The sequence below is a fragment of the Oncorhynchus keta genome, chromosome 35, assembly GCF_023373465.1.
Source record: "Oncorhynchus keta strain PuntledgeMale-10-30-2019 chromosome 35, Oket_V2, whole genome shotgun sequence".
Taxonomy (NCBI): Eukaryota; Metazoa; Chordata; class Actinopteri; order Salmoniformes; family Salmonidae; genus Oncorhynchus; species Oncorhynchus keta.
Window position 1 is genome coordinate 12997871 of NC_068455.1, and position 17039 is coordinate 13014909.

General features: G+C 43.9%; 1 protein-coding gene across 13 annotated transcripts in view; it reads right to left on the reverse strand.

Annotated features, from left to right (window-relative positions):
- Positions 1-11790: 11790 nt before the first annotated feature.
- The window catches only part of LOC118369045 (nesprin-1-like), a 95586-nt gene continuing 90337 nt past the window's right edge, over positions 11791-17039 (reverse strand). For 12 of the 13 annotated variants that reach the window (XM_052496584.1, XM_052496582.1, XM_052496590.1 and 9 more), the window contains 3 exons: positions 16833-16931; positions 14915-14985; positions 11791-13069 (listed from right to left, as the gene is read on the reverse strand). In XM_052496584.1, coding sequence (XP_052352544.1) covers positions 12826-13069; positions 14915-14985; positions 16833-16931 — 414 coding nt within the window. In that variant the 3' untranslated portion in view covers positions 11791-12825. The remainder of the gene's footprint in view (positions 13070-14914; positions 14986-16832; positions 16932-17039) is intronic. The other variant, XM_052496588.1, reaches the window with a different exon arrangement.

The window sequence follows — 17039 nt, forward strand, 5'->3', positions numbered from 1 at the left end:
ACAGCAGGTCTAGGACACGTAGCATGTCCGGTGAACAGGTCAGGGTTACATAGCCGCAGGCAGAACAGTTGAAACTGGACCAGCAGCACGGCCAGGTGGACTGAGGAAGGCAAGGAGTCATCATGCCAGGTAGTCCTGAGGCATGGTTCTAGGGTTCAGGTCCTCAGAGCGAGAGAAAGAAAGAAAGAAAGAAAGAAAGAAAGAAAGAAAGAAAGAAAGAGAAAGAGTGAAAGAGAGAGAGAATTAGAAAGAGCACACTTAAATTCACACAGGACACCGGATAAGACAGGATAAATACAATAGTACGCAAGTATAAACACCACGGGACCACGCAGCCGTCATACCGCTCAGGAAGGAGACGCGTTCTGTCTCCTAGAGATTAATGTACTTTGGTGCGAAATGTGCAAATCAATCCCAGAACAACAACAAAGGACCTTGTAAAGACGCTGGAGGAAACAGGTACAAAATTATCTATAGCCACAGTAAAACAAGTCCTATATGGACATAACCTGAAAGGCCGCCCAGCAAGGAAGAAGCCAGTGCTCCAAAACCTCCAGAAAAAAATAACATACTTTTTGGAGAAATGTCCTCTGGTCTGATGAAACAAAAATTGGACTGTTTGGCCATAATGACCATCGTTATGTTTGTAATAAAAAAGGGAAGGCTTGCAAGCCGAAGAACACAATCCCAACCGTTTTTTTTTTGCTGTAGGAGGGACTGGTGCACTTCACAAAATAGATGGCAAAATAGATGGCATCACGAGGATGGGAAATTATGTGGAAACCAACATCTCAAGACATCAGTCAGGAAGTTAAAGCTTGGTTGCAAATGGGTCTTCCAAATGGACAATGACCCCAAGCATACTTACAAAGTTGTGGCAAAATGGCTTAAGGACAACAAAGTCAAGGTATTGGAGTGGCCATCACAAAGCCCTGACCTCAATGGTATAGAAAATTTGTGGGCAGAATTGAAAAAGCGTGTGCGAGCAGGGAGGCCTACAAACCTGACTCAATTACACCAGGTCCGTCAGAAGCAATGGGCCATAATTCACACAACTTATTGTGGGAAGCTTGTGGAAGGCTACCCAAAACGTTTGACCCAAGTTAAACAATTTAAAGGCAATGCTACCAAATACTAATTGAGTGTATGTAAACTTCTGACCCACTGGGAATGTGATGAAAGAAATAAAAGCTGAAATAAATCATTCTCTCTACTATTATTCTCACATTTCACATTCTTAAAATAAAGTGGTATCCTAACTGACCTAAAACAGGGAATTTTTACTAGGATTAAATGTCAGGAATTGTGAAAAACTGAGTTTAAATGTATTTGGCTGAGGTGTATGTAAACTTCTGACTTCAAATGTAGATATTCTGTTCTATTCATAAGGCGACCTAACCCACAGAAAGACCATGTAAAGTATGGACACAGCAACAGAAGGCAGATAACTGGATAAGGTCAAATAGAATTGTCATGAATAGAACTGACTTTATTCTACCTGTCATGGAAGCATGTTTGTTCCACTTAGGGACAGTTTGAAATTTACTGTGGGGGGAGTTTCCCCAGATTTACATTAATCATTTTGCAGGTTTTACTATATAATGTCTTATATATACCCATATTTCCTCATCTGTTTGCATGGCCTCTCCTATCAAGGTGTTTTTTGGTACCTCCCTCATGCGCTTTACTTTTTGCATGCTTTCTATACAACAAGTCAATACCAGTCAACTGTCTATCCTGCCCTCTGTCCATAGTGACAATAGTGGTAGTGGGATCGTTTTGTCAAGATCAGTAAGGTTTTCCGCATTGTGTTACGTTACAGACTTATTCTAAAATTGATTAAATAGTTTTTTTTCCATCTCATCAATCTGCATACAATCCAAAAACCAAAAACACTTTTTATACAATTTTGCAAATTTATTACAAAAAAAGAAGCATATACAGTACCAGTCAAAAGTTTGGACATACCTACTTATTTCAGGGTTTGTCTTTATTTGGACTATTTTCTACATTGCCGAATAATAGTGAATAATAGTGAAGACATCAAAACTATGAAATAACACATATGGAATCATGTAGTAACCAATATATATATATATATAATATTTGAGATTCATCAAAGTAGCCACCCTTTGCCTTGATGACAGCTTTGCACGCTCTTGGCATTCTCTCAACCAGCTTCATGAGGTAGTCACCCGGAATGCATTTCAATTAACATGTGCCTTGTTAAAAGTTAATTTGTGGAATTTCTTTCCTTCATAATGCGTTTGAGCCAATCAGTTGTGTTGTGACAAGGTACAGTAGGGGTGGTATACAGAAGATAGCCCAATTTGGTAAAAGATCAAGTCCATATTATGGCAAGAACAGCTCAAATAAACAAAGACAAATGACAGTCCATTATTACTTAAGACATGAAGGTCAGTCAATCCGGAAATTTTCAAGAACTTTGAACGTTTCTTCAAGTGCAGTCTTAAAAACCATCAAGCATCATGAGGAAACTGGCTCTCATGAGGACCGCCACAGGAAAGGAAGACCCAGAGTTACCTCTGCTGAAGAGGATAAGTTCATTAGAGTTACCAGCCTCAGAAATCGGCAATTAACTGCACCTCAGATTTCAGCCCAAATAAATGCTTCACAGGGTTCAAGTAACAGACATCTCAACATCAACTGTTCAGAGGAGACTGTGTGAATCAGGCCTTCGTGGTCGAATTTCTGCAAAGAAACCACTACTAAAGGACACCAATAATAAGAAGAGACTTACTTGGACCAAGAAACACGATCAATTAGACCGGTAGAAATCTGTCCTTTGGTCTGATGAGTCCAAATTTGAGATTTTTGGTTCCAACCGCCGTGTCTTTGTGAGACGCAGAGTAGGTGAACGGACTGCATGTGTGGTTCCCACAGCGAAGCATGGAGGAGGAGGTGTGATGGTGCTTTGCTGGTGACACGGTCAGGGATTTATTTATAATTCAAGGCACACTTAACCAGCAGGGCTACCGCAGCATTCTGCAGCGATATGCCATCCCATCTGGTTTGCGCTTAGTGGGACTATAATTTATTTTTCAACAGGACAATGACTCACAACACACCTCCAGGCTGTGTAAGGGCTATTTGAACAAGGAGAGTGATGGAGTGCTGCATCAGATGACCTGGCCTCCATAATCACCCGACCTCACCCCAATTGAGATGGTGCTCCACAGAGTGAAGGAAAAGCAGCCAACAAGTGCTCAGCATGTGGGAACTCCTTCAAGACTGTTGGAAAAGCATTCCTCATGAAGCTGGTTGAGAGAATGCCAAGAGTGTGCAAAGCTGTCATCAAGGCAAAGGGTGGCTACTTTGAAGAATCTGAAATATAAAATATTTTTATTCGTTTAACACTTTTTTGGTTACTTCATGATTCCATATGTGTTATTTCATAGTTTTCATATCTTCACGATTATTTTCTACAATATAGAAAATAGTTTAAAAAATAAAGAAAAACCCTGGAATGAGTAGGTGAGTCCAAACCTTTGACTGGTACTGCATGTTTTCAGACCCTTTTACGTAGTACGTTGTTGAAGCACCTTTGGCAGTGATTACAGCCTCTAGTCTTCTTGGGTATGAAGCTACAAGCTTGGCACACCTGTATTTGGGGAGTTTCTCCCATTCTTCTCTGCAGATCCTCTCAAGCTCTGTCAGATGGGGAGTGTCACTGCACAGTAATTTTTAGGTCTCTCCAGAGAGAGGGTTAGAGTCTGGGCTCTGGCTGGGACATTCAGAAACCTGACCCAAAGCCACTCCTGCTTTGTGTTGGCTGTGTGCTTAGGGTACTTGTCCCGTTGGAAGGTGAACCTTCACCCCAGTGTAAAGTGCTGAGTGCTCTGGAGCATGTTTTCATCATGAATCTCTCTGCACTTTGCTCCATTCATCTTTCCCCCGATCCTGACTAGTCTCCCAGTCCCTGCCGCTGAAAAACATCCCCACAGCATGATGTTGCCACCACCATGCTTCACCGTAGGGATGGTACCAGGTTTCCTCCAAACGTGTCACTTGGCATTCAGGGCAAAGAGTTTGATCTTGGTTTCATCAGACCAGAGAATCTTGTTTCCCATGGTCTCAGAGTCCTTTAGGTGCCCTTTGGCAAACTCCAAGCGCGCGGTCATGTGCCTTTTACTGAGGAGTAGCTTCCATCTGGCCTCTCTAACATACAGGTTTGATTGGTGGAGTACTGCAGAGATGGTTGTCCTTCTAGAAGGTTCTTCACAGAGGAACTCTGAAGCTCTGTCAAAGTGACCATTGGGTTCTTGGTCACCTCCCTGACCAAGGCCCTTCTCGCCCGATTGTTTCGTTTGGCCAGGCCTCCAGCTCTAGGACGAGTCTTGGTGGTTAGAAACTTTTCAATTTAAGAATAATGGAGGCCACGGTGTTCTTGGGGACCTTCAATTCTGCAGACATTTTTTGGTTCCCTTCCCCAGATCTGTGCCTCGACACAATCCTGTCTCTGAGCTCTATGGACATTTCCTTCGAACTCATGGCTTGGTTTTTGCTCTGACCTGCACTGTCAACTGTTGGACCTTATATAGACAGGTGTGTGCCTTTTGAAATCATGTCGAATCAATTGAATTTATCACAGGTGTACTCCAATAAAGTTGTAGTAACTTCTCAAGATGATCCATGGAAAAAGGATGCACCTGAGCTCAATTTTGAGTCACATAGCAAAGGGTCTGTATACTTATGTAAATAAGGTATTTCTGTTGAATTTTTTGAATACATTTGCAAACATTTCTAAAAACCTGTTTTCACTTTGTCACTATGGGGTATTGTGTTTAGATTGTCGAGGAAAAAAAGTATTTAATTATTTTAGAACAAGGCTGTAACGTAACAAAGTGTTGAGAAAGTCAAATGGTCTGAATACTTTCCGAATGCACTGGAAAATCAATGAAATCTCCAGCCATTTTCAATTTAAACCCACACGATAAAGGAATAGCTGACTTGTCCGTGGTGGTCGGCGAACCCTCAACTTTCTTGCCCATTAGCCCTGCGTGGCATCGACTGTGCTACAAAACCGTGCAGAAGTGGTGAAGTCAATATCCACGTTTATAAACACAAGGTTGGTACAGTTATTGTTATTTATGGTGGTCATAATTATTTTTGCCATAATATAAGACAACATTACATAATATCCCTTTGATCACAAAAGATGTTGAAAATACTCTTCTTAAAAAAAAACAACCTTTGTGCTCAAAAGGATGACACAACATAACACAACATATTTAACACGTTCCCCAACATTGTGCATGCCCTGCTATAACGTGCCCCCAGGTGGAGCCTTTACCTGAGAGGACCAGGCTGAGGATGAGGGTCTCTGTGTTGGAGGAGAGTGTGAGATCCTACGAGGTAGACGTGATGAGACTGGTGACAGAAGTGGAAGGGAGAGGAGGAACACTGCAAGCAGTACAGAGGCTCTGGATCTGATCCGATCGGTATAGGCATCCATACGTGCACCGTTTTAAAGGCCAAGTGCAGTCAAAAATGTGATTTTCTTGTGTTTTAGATATATTTCCACACTATGAGGTTGGAATAATAGTATGAAATTATGAAAATTATGATAATGTCCTTTTAGTGTAAGAGCTGTATGAAAAGACTGCCTGAAACGTCAGCCTGTTGTGGTGGAATGGAGTTTTGGCCTGCCTGGTGACATCACCAGGTGTTCAATTAGTTCATAGACCAATAAGAAAGAGAGTTCATAACCTCTCTGCCAATAACATCTAGTTTTCAGTTTTTCCCTCCCCACTCAAATCACACCCAGAAAATCGAGCACACAGCCATGCAATCTCCATAGACAAACACTGCCAGTAGAGTGACCTTACTGAAGAGTTCAGTGACTTTCAACATGCCACCGTCATAGGATGCCACCTTTCCAACAAGTCAGTTCGTCAAATTTCTGCCCTGCTAGAGCTGCCCTGGTCAACTCTAAGTGCTGTTATTGTGAAGTGGAAACGTCTAGGAGCAACAATGGCTCAGCTGAGACAAGGTAGGCCACGCAAGCTCACCGAACAGGACCGTCGATGCTGAATCGCGTAGTGCGTAATAATGGTCTGTCCTTGGTTGCAACACTCACTACCGAGTTCCAAACTGCCTCTGGAAGCAACGTCAGCACAAGAACTGTTAGTCTGGATCTTAACTCTAAGGCATACAATGACATTCGAGACGATTCTGTGCTTCCAACTTTGTGGCAACAGTTTTGGGAAGGCTCTTTTCAGCTGTCCAGCAAGCGAGGTCCATACAGAAATGGTTTGCCGAGATCGGTCTGGAGGAACTGTAATGGCCTACACAGAGCCCTGACCTCAACCCCATCGAACACCTTTGGGATGAATTTGAACACCGACTGCGAGGCCAAGCCTAATCTCCCAACATCAGTGCCCGACCTCCTTAACGCTCTTGTGGCTGAATGGAAGCAAGTGCCCGCAGCAATGTTCCAACATCTAGTGGAAAGCCTTTCCAGAGGAGTGGAGGCTGTCATAGCAGCAGAGGGACCAACTCCATGTTAATGCCCATGATTTTGGAATGAGATGTTTGACAAGCAGGTGTCCACATACTTTTGGTCTTGTAGTGTATATTTTTTCCAGCGCAGTACAGCTTGGAATTGGCTTGGCTCAGTAGGGTACTACTGTCATCTGTGATCTGTGTTATGTGTATAAGAATCAATTAATGTGTTAAATCTTCACACATGCATTATGTACAGTAAATGGTTATCTACAGTATTTTGCTTTTTGCTTTTGGTTTTCCCATGAATCCTGTTGGAAAGAGACCAGAAACTTTACCAAACCCTTGGTTATTCCCTCCTGATGCCGAGAGTCCTCCAAACTGGGATTTCAATTTTGAGAACATTTCCTTAATTTTGTGACCCTATTTACAGGGGAGACTGCAGGCCCTCATGGGGGAGATAGGGGCTCTTCTGCAGCCGGATCTCTCCATGCCCACTGATGAGAAAATACTACAGACACCCAGGGACCTTTGCACCACAGAGGAGACCATGACAGCAGTAGAGTTCTATTCTCTGTGTTTTTTTCTGTTCTTATGCTACTAAATTGTTAATACGTTGTGTGTCAATCAGAAATAATGCTCGTTTGATAGATAATCCATCAGGATTTATAATCGTGGAGGTACAATGTTTGAACGATGGCCTACAATGGGATGCAGTCTTTGCACTATACAGTGGATTCACATTACAATACGACACGATACACTTGATTGTCCAGTTACATGGAAATTAATTCTGTGACATCAGCATACAAATACACAAACACAACACACTATAATAGATGCAGTACAGAAAACTGGAAAGTTAGTACAGAAGTCACACATTGTATATTCTTTATCGGGATGCTTTCAAGTTGTATCCGCCGATATTTTATTTTGGAATTCTCTCAACCAGCTTCATGAGGTAGTCACCTGGAATGCATTTCAATTAACAGGTGTGCCTTGTTATTTCCTGTCAGACCATGAAGGAGATGGAGAGGAGGCTGTCCCAGGTCACTGAGGTGTCCAGGCAGACAGAGCTCCACCACAGTGACTGAGACAGGCTGCAGGGCCTGGAGGGTGAGCTGATGACTGCAGACGTGCACCGAGACAGGCTGAGTCATAACATGCACCATGTGAGTGCGTTGGCAAATGAACCCTGGTACAAGGATCTTAGCATCCTCTTATGAAAATGTGAACGTGTTTAGATGTTCCTGGAATAGCAGATATGTATTTATGACAGTGTGTAGAAGGTGACAAGCACATCCAATATTTCTCCACTGGTGCTGGACCAACAAAAAGGGAATATAGAAAAGTCCACACACAGTTAATGCTGCTCCTGCGCTGTATGTTGGTACAGGAATAAAGCAGGGGAGCAGCGTACGGTCTACAGGCTTTTCTTTTCTTAATACCAAATTGTCAAGGGACTCTGGTCCAGGCCCATTAGCATCCTCTTATTAAAGTGGCACAGGCACATTTACTGCAAATGCATTTTGATGTTACTGGAATAGCAGAGATATTACTGCATGGGCCTGTATCCACAAAGTCCCCCCCCCGCGTATGTCAGAGGTAGCCTGACTGCCATTAGGTACCGAGACGAGATCCTCAGACCCCATATGCTGGTGCGGTTGGCCCTGGGTTCCTCCTAATGCAAGACAATGCTAGACCTCATGTGGCTGGAGTGTGTCAGCAGATTCTGCAAGAGGAAGGCAATGATGCTATGGACTGGCCCGCCCGTTCACCAGACCTGAATCCAATTGAGCACATCTGGGACATCATGTCTCACTCGATCCACCAACGCCACGTTGCACCACAGACTGTCCAGGAGTTGGCGGATGTTTTAGTCCAGGTCTGGGAGGAGATCCCTCAGGAGACCATCCGCCACACACACTACTGAGACTCATTTTGACTTGTTTTAAGGACATTACATCAAAGTTGGATCAGCCTGTAGTGTGGTTTTCCACTTTAATTTTGAGTGTGACTCCAAATCCAGACCTCCATGGATTGATAAATTTGATTTCCATTCATTATTTTTGTGTGATTTTGTTGTCAGCACATTCAACTATGTAAAGAAAAAAGTATTTAATAAGAATATTTCATTCATTCAGATCTAGGATGTGCTATTTTAGTATTCCCTTTATTTTTTTGAGCAGTGTATTATATTCTATCTAATGCATCTGTTCTATTTAATTATAGTCTACAGAAAAAGGTGGAGCGACTGCAGGGGGAACTGGGTTCCAGTATGGTCTCCATCACAGAGCTCAAGGCCCAGCTGTCAAATACCAACAAGCTGAAGGTAGAGGGCAGGATGCTTACAGCCCACACATCCTCTAGAGTCATAGAACTTCACCTACCTACTCTTCTTTGTCTGATTCCTCTAACTGCCTGTGAAATACCTGTACAAGATTCCAAATGTAGTTTAAAAATGTTGGTTATTAACACTAATTGGCACTTTGTATTATATGTAAACTGTGATAATTGTTTACTGACAGTATAATTTCTACTTCTGCATAACATTGTTATAACATACCATTGGTCGCAATGTTATGTTTTTGTGAAGTAATATGATGAAACTTAAAGGGCATTCCTATCAAATTTGGAATGCTGTATCTAAGCTCAAAGTCCCGGAGCAAAGCCAGACCATTGGGGAGCAGAGTAAGAGTCTGGAGGAGCTGGAGAAGGGGAAGGCCCAGGTAGAGGAGAGGCTGACCACAGCCAGGAAGATCTACAGAGCCAGGAGCACCAGGCCAGGGAGGCTCAGCAGCAGCTTACCACCCTCAGACAGACTCTGGCCCAGCTCACACACAGTGAGAAAGAGGTGGTGGAATGGATACATAGTCGTATTAACACGCACAGGCATGCATGCACAAATGGATGCTCTCATAGAAAGACAGAAACACACATGCACACACACACATACAAACAGAATGGCATTTGATTGAGGAGTACAGAAAATAACATCAGAAACCTGACTTGAGGTGTATCTGCTCTATTGTTTCAGTTGGACTTCCTGAATGGTGGTCTCTCAGATGTTAGGTCTAGAAGTCACAGCCCTGGTGGTCTCTCAGATGTTAGGTCTAGAAGTCACAGCCCTGGTGGTCTCTCAGATGTTAGGTCTGGAAGTCACAGCCCTGGTGGTCTCTCAGATGTTAGGTCTGGAAGTCACAGCCCTCGTGGTCTCTCAGATGTTAGGTCTAGAAGTCACAGCCCTGGTGGTCTCTCAGATGTTAGGTCTGGAAGTCACAGCCCTGGTGGTCTCTCAGATGTTAGGTCTAGAAGTCACAGCCCTGGTGGTCTCTCAGATGTTAGGTCTGGACGTCACAGCCCTGGTGGTCTCTCAGATGTTAGGTCTGGAAGTCACAGCCCTCGTGGTCTCTCAGATGTTAGGTCTGGAAGTCACAGCCCTGGTGGTCTCTCAGATGTTAGGTCTGGAAGTCACAGCCCTGAACCTTCCAAACTACGACATGATCAAATCACTGGAGTGCCTGCTTCACCCCCACCGCCACCACCATGACCTTTACCACCACCACCACCACTCCCTGGTCCTGTCCTACCCACCACCATGACCTCTACCATCACCACCACCACTACCTGGTCCTGTCCTACCCACCACCATCACCTCCACCACCACCACCACCACCATTCCCTGTTCCTGTCCTACTCACCACCATGACGTCCACCACCACCACCACTACCTGGCCCTGTCCTACCCACCACCATGACCTCCACCACCACCACCACCACCACCACCACTACCTGGCCCTGTCCTACCCACCACCATGACCTCCACCATCATCACTCCCTGGCCCTGTCCTACCCACCACCATGACCTCTACTATCACCACCACCACTACCTGGCCCTGTCCTACCCACCACCATGACCTCTACTATCACCACCACCACTCCCTGGTCCTGTCCTACCCACCACCATGACCTCCACCACCACCACTCCCTGGTCCTGTCCTACCCACCACCATGACCTCTACTATCACCACCACCACTACCTGGCCCTGTCCTATCCACCACCATGACCTCCACCACCACCACTCCCTGGCCCTGTCCTACCCACCACCATGACCTCCACCATTACTACTCCCTGGTCCTGTCCTACCCACCACCATGACCTCCACCACCACCACTCCCTGGTCCTGTCCTACCCACCACCATGACCTCCACCACCACCACCACCACTACCTGGTCCTGTCCTATCCACCACCATGACCTCCACCACCACCATTCCCTGGTCCTGTCCTACCCACCACCATGACGTCCACCACCACCACCACCACTCCCTGGTCCTGTCCTACCCGCCACCATGACCTCCACCATCATCACTACCTGGTCCTGTCCTACCCACCTCCACCACCACCACCACCACCACCACTCCCTTGTCCTGTCCTATCCACCATCATGACCTCCACTACCACCACCACTACCTGGTCCTGTCCTACCCACCACCATGACCTCCACCATCACCACTCCCTGGTCCTGTCCTACCCACCACCATGACCACCACCACCACCACTACCTGGTCCTGTCCTACCCACCACCATGACCTCCACCACCACCACTCCCTGGTCCTGTCCTACCCACCACCATGACCTCCACCACCACCACCACTACCTGGTCCTGTCCTACCCACCACCATGACCTCCACCACCACCACCACCTGGTCCTGTCCTACCCACCATCATGACCTCCACCACCACCACCACTACCTGGTCCTGTCCTACCCACCACCATGACCTCCACCACCACCACCACCTGGTCCTGTCCTACCCACCACCACCATCACCTCCACCACCACCACCACCAATCCCTGGTCATGTCCTACCCACCACCATGACCTCCACCACCACCACCACCTGGTCATGTCCTACCCACCACCATGACCTCCAACACCACCACCACTACCTGGTCCTGTCCTACCCACCACCGGATCCCTCTCAGCTGTCTCTCACAGGTCCACTGACCCTGTGGCTCTCCCCGTGAATGAAGCGTACGGGCTAGATTCAATCCGTGTCATGGAATTGAATGTCAATCGCACTGTAGCACTGATCTATGCATAATCTCCTCAAAGGACTCTGCTCAAGACAGGCACCTGAATGACATTTGAGAGGTATCATATGTTTTTTTGGACCATTGAAATTGTGCTTTGAATTGAGTTTATGATGTATGGAAAGTAGGATTCAAAGACTGATTCAGCGTTATTGACTTGACAGAGTAGAAGAGTTAGAAATGTTGCTTCCCACAGAGAGAAATTATGTTAAATAAAAGACAGAATCAAAATGAGAATTTGGCATTCAATATTTGTAATTTAGGGTCAGATATAGATTATTGCTATACATTTATATTATGTACAGAATATGTTAAGTAATCCTGGACTGTTGTACATTTAATACTAAACACACAGAGCCATAGAAAATATACAGATTTATAATTTGTTATACTGTTGATTAATAGTTTGTTTGTAGAATCCATATTTTCAGCTAGAAAAATAAAAATGAGTGTTCATTATTTTCAATGTTTCTTATGCTTTTAAACAGTTTATAGCAAATAACTCTTCATTATGGCCTTTCTTTTACATACACATTCAATACACAATTCAGACTAAATAGATTCTTACGCCCAGGTATAATTCAGATTAAAAATCAAATATTCATCACGGACACACCCATAAGACAAGATCATTACCGCATGCCAAAACACATGTAAAAAAAAAAGATTGCAATATAAGTCATCTTAAAATGTTATTTCACAAGTGTTCAATTGTTACAACAGGCACATTCACAGAGTATATGCTCTGCATTGAACTAGAGGACAAATGACAACACATGGCATGTGTTGTACCTTTACAGGTATCCAGGGGATATCCACTGACTGCCGTCACAAACATTTTTGGTTCTTACATTTGCTGCCCCTAAGACGTTTCTTCGTCTATACATACAACATAACAGAAAACTAAAAGAAGACACGAGTGAAAAGACAAGAGTGCTGCTGTACTTCATCCATACAGAACAAAGAAGATCTAACTAAGGTTTTGGCATCCTATGATGCTTGCTTATGCACGGTAACACAAGGTGCAGAATGACGGAAGGCCATATCTCTATTCTTCATGGAAGCTGCAAACTAGCGGAGCATTGAAACAGTTCCCGCACTGTTATTGGGGGAAAAACTTCAAGAGAGAGACCCATAGAGTTGAAATCCACAACAGTCATGAAGTTCAAAAAGCCCAACTATCCTCCTCAGGTTCGTCTCCATACCAGGGCCAGGCTGTAATCTCGCTCGGCACCCAGAACTAAATGTTTGGTCTGTCATGAAAGACTATACAGGAGGGGGCCCGTTGGTGTATTGTAGCATCGGGTGGAAGGAACGGGCAAAGTTATTGGACTGGCTGCAGTCCAAATCCCCCTCACACACTGGTACCAGGCAGACCATGACCACCAGCAGCAAGAGGAACAGCAACTGGAGGGGCACCGCCACCCATAGGACTTGGTACAGGAAACGTGACGATGACGGTGATGATTTCCCCTCAGAAGGGGAGGAAGCGGACCCAGCGACGGGAAACCTGATAGGATACGACACGGAGAGCACACAACAACACAACAACAAGCAGACTTAGGTTATGACACCTACTGTACAGCTAAGGACATGCATCCAGACCAGACCATCCATCCAACTATCCATTTTGTCATTGGATTCAACAGAATCAAATATCTATTTCCTTTGTAGTTTACAAGACAGAAACTATGTTATTGCTCTACAAGTATAATGATGAACTGTGTATTGACACAGCCATGATCAAATTACCAAACTATATTTAATCAATAAGGCCCAAGGGTGTGGTATATGGCCAATATACCACAGCTAAGGGCTGTTCTTAGGCACGATGCAACGCAAACCCCCTAGGTGCCTTATTGCTATTATAAACTGGTTACCAACGTAATAAGATGAGTAAAAAAAATGTTGGGGTCATACCCGTGGTATACGGTCTGATATACCACGGCTGACAGCCAATCAGCATTCAGGGCTCAAACCACCCAGTTTATATTGGTAATAAATACACCCACAGTCAGTTGAATGACACTTGACAAACACTGACAAACATTTTCAAGAAATGAATTTCAAACCCATAAAACAAATACAGGATGTTGAGCTGACATTCCTTTGTAAAAGGATGTAAAGGTGTTAGGACGGGAGGCAAAATGCATGCAGGAAGTAGCAGTTTAAATGTTTTAGATAGTCCTTCAAGACCTCTCTGTGAGGAGTTTATATCCTGATGAATGCAAAGCATGCCAAGACAGAAGCATAGCAGCATAGAGCAGTCTGTTTTAAAGGGTGTAGCTAGGTGAAGCTTGCTCTAGCATTAGTCAGCAGCAGAACCATCTTAATATACCCTCATCTGACTGGGCTGCTGTCAAACTGAGAAGACAGACTAAATCTATTAACATGCTAAATAACATGTTTTGTACTATTCACTTTTAACTCATATTTCTCAGGTAAGGGATGAACACTACAGTAACACAATTATAGCGTTCTGATTAACAACACTTTACGACAATGTGGTACCTGCTGTTTCTCTGGCATAGCTGACAATGGGGCCTATTTGAATTAGCTTACACACCAAAGGGAATCCTAAAATGATAAATCATGGTATGCATAGCTAGATAACAGTGATGTTCGTTTTACCCTCAGGTCTGTCTGTCTAGACTGTGATCAAAGTTCCCCCTAACATTCCACAAATGGAGACATGATAGGGGCGATGGCTGATTGAGGGGAGTGAGGGGGAGATGGTGGATTAGGTATGTGAAATAGAAGAAATAGATGAAATAGATGTCACACACAAGAGAAAGAAAGAAATAGAGAGATAGACTTGCTGCCATCATATTGTTCCTTGCAGATGCTTGCTGGCTTGGCAATTCAAGAGAACAACTGCGTGTGCTCACTAGCAGTAGAGAAGGAGCGGTAGAGCTCTATAGTTACCAAGAGGTATTACAGAAACTGTTGACAGGATGTTAAGCACTCACGGTGCATTCTGGGTAGCGTAGTTAATCAAGCAGCCGAGGACATTGGCAACAAAGAGGCCTATATATTTAGTTATTGCAGAACTGTAGTGTAAAGGATGTTTGGGCTATAACCACATTTTCTGCTAAACCCTATAGCCTCTACATAGTGTCTAGAATGGTAGAAGATGATGGAATTAATTTTTCATTAAACTTTTATGAACCTTTGGAAGTAAGTAAAAATCAGTATTCAGGGTTTTATATTTTTTCTTTTACAATACAGTTGTTGCAATGTACTGTATGTGTTGTCAGTGCAGTGCAGCACAACGGACTAAGGTTCCAGAACAGGTGTAACATGTTCCAGGAGTTCTATTGTCTTCTGGGTGTTCTACAAACCAGGAGAAAGGTACCTGTGTGATCTGTGTGGACTGCTCACAGAGGGTCCAGAGGTCTGCTGTGACATACTACATTTGCCCCGTTGCTGTTTGCAATGAACACGGGGGTAAAAGAAAGAGAGTATGTTTCAGTCCAGGCAAATAAAGAACAAAGCTACCGATGAAAAGAAAATACCCCAAAATAAAAGAATAGAAGGTGATCTTAGAACAAATCAAACATGTGAAGGAAGGTGACAGCTAGAGAAAATAAATAAACTAGCTTTTTTCAAAGTGTACAGCTACTTTGAACAGCTACAGCTGGATGGTCATGCTGGTATTTGGAACAAAGGGAATTCATTCGCTGCTGAAGCACAACGTATGATATGATGCATGATTTGCTATGTGGAAGACAGATGTAACAAATGTAAGATATACATGTACTGCATCTTCAAATCACTGAGATCAACCATTGGGATTGAAGTGAAGACAAGACATAACTTCTATAGAATTTAATTGATAAAAACCAAGGGTTTTAAAGAGCCAATATTCCATGAGCACTAAACTACAGCACTCTAAAACTACAGGACTCTAAAACCACTAGACTCTAAAACTACAGGACTCTAAAACTACAGGACTCTAAAACCACTAGACTCTAAAACTACAGGACTCTAAAACTACAGGACTCTAAAACCACGAGACTCTAAAACTACAGGACTCTAAAACCACAGGACTCTAAAACTACAGGACTCTAAAACCACTAGACTCTAAAACTACAGGACTCTAAAACTACAGGACTCTAAAACCACAGGACTCTAAAACCACAGGACTCTAAAACCACAGGACTCTAAAACCACAGGACTCTAAAACTACAGGACTCTAAAACCACTAGACTCTAAAACCACATGACTCTAAAACTACAGGACTCTAAAACTACAGGACTCTAAAACCACAGGACTCTAAAACCACAGGACTCTAAAACTACAGGACTCTAAAACCACTAGACTCTAAAACTAAAGGACTCTAAAACCACAGGACTCTAAAACCACAGGACTCTAAAACTACAGGACTCTAAAACCACTAGACTCTAAAACCACATGACTCTAAAACCACAGGACTCTAAAACCACAGGACTCTAAAACCACAGGACTCTAAAACCACAGGACTCTAAAACTACAGGACTCTAAAACCACTAGACTCTAAAACCACATGACTCTAAAACTACAGGACTCTAAAACCACAGGACTCTAAAACCACAGGACTCTAAAACCACAGGACTCTAAAACTACAGGACTCTAAAACCACTAGACTCTAAAACCACATGACTCTAAAACTACAGGACTCTAAAACCACAGGACTCTAAAACTAAAGGACTCTAAAACCACAGGACTCTAAAACCACAGGACTCTAAAACTACAGGACTCTAAAACCACAGGACTCTAAAACTAAAGGACTCTAAAACCACAGGACTCTAAAACCACAGGACTCTAAAACCACAGGACTCTAAAACCACAGGACTAAAGAAAAGAAGAAAAAGATGGGACACATTTGGTCAGGAGAAACCAGAAGTAGATGTTGCAGTTTAGGGGGAAAGTCAATCAATAAAATAAGATAATATATATATATATTTTTAAGAGGGGGTATAATGATGTCTCAAGTGCTCTGGTCGGTTTGTCTCTGGGAGATGATATAACATGAAAGAATAAAGGTGTGGAAAAAGAGTCAGAGTTGTGTGTGGAATGTATATACATGTAGGAAGGTGTACAGAGAAGAGGTGAGAAAGAGAGGTCCTGGGAGGGTGGGAGGGAGTGACTTTGCATGGCCTTAAACTGGAGCAAACTGGGCGTTGCATTCAGGGGCACAAGTGACGCACTGTCAGTCTTAGGGAGGAAGTGCCAAACACCTTCCTTCTGGTAGGGCACCATGTAACCATGTCAGGAGTATTACTATACGTTACCGATCGACGGCGACTTGGCGTGCTCCTGCCCGACACCGGGCTTATGGAACCAGAGGTGGAGTCTAGCTCATCAGCTGACGACCACGTCGTAGACAGATCCTGAGATGAAAGAGAAGAGAAAGAGAGAGACAAGAGGGAGGGAGAAAGAGGATGAGAAGGGGGAGGGAGGGAGAGAGGGAGAGAGGGAGAGAGATACACACAGAGGGA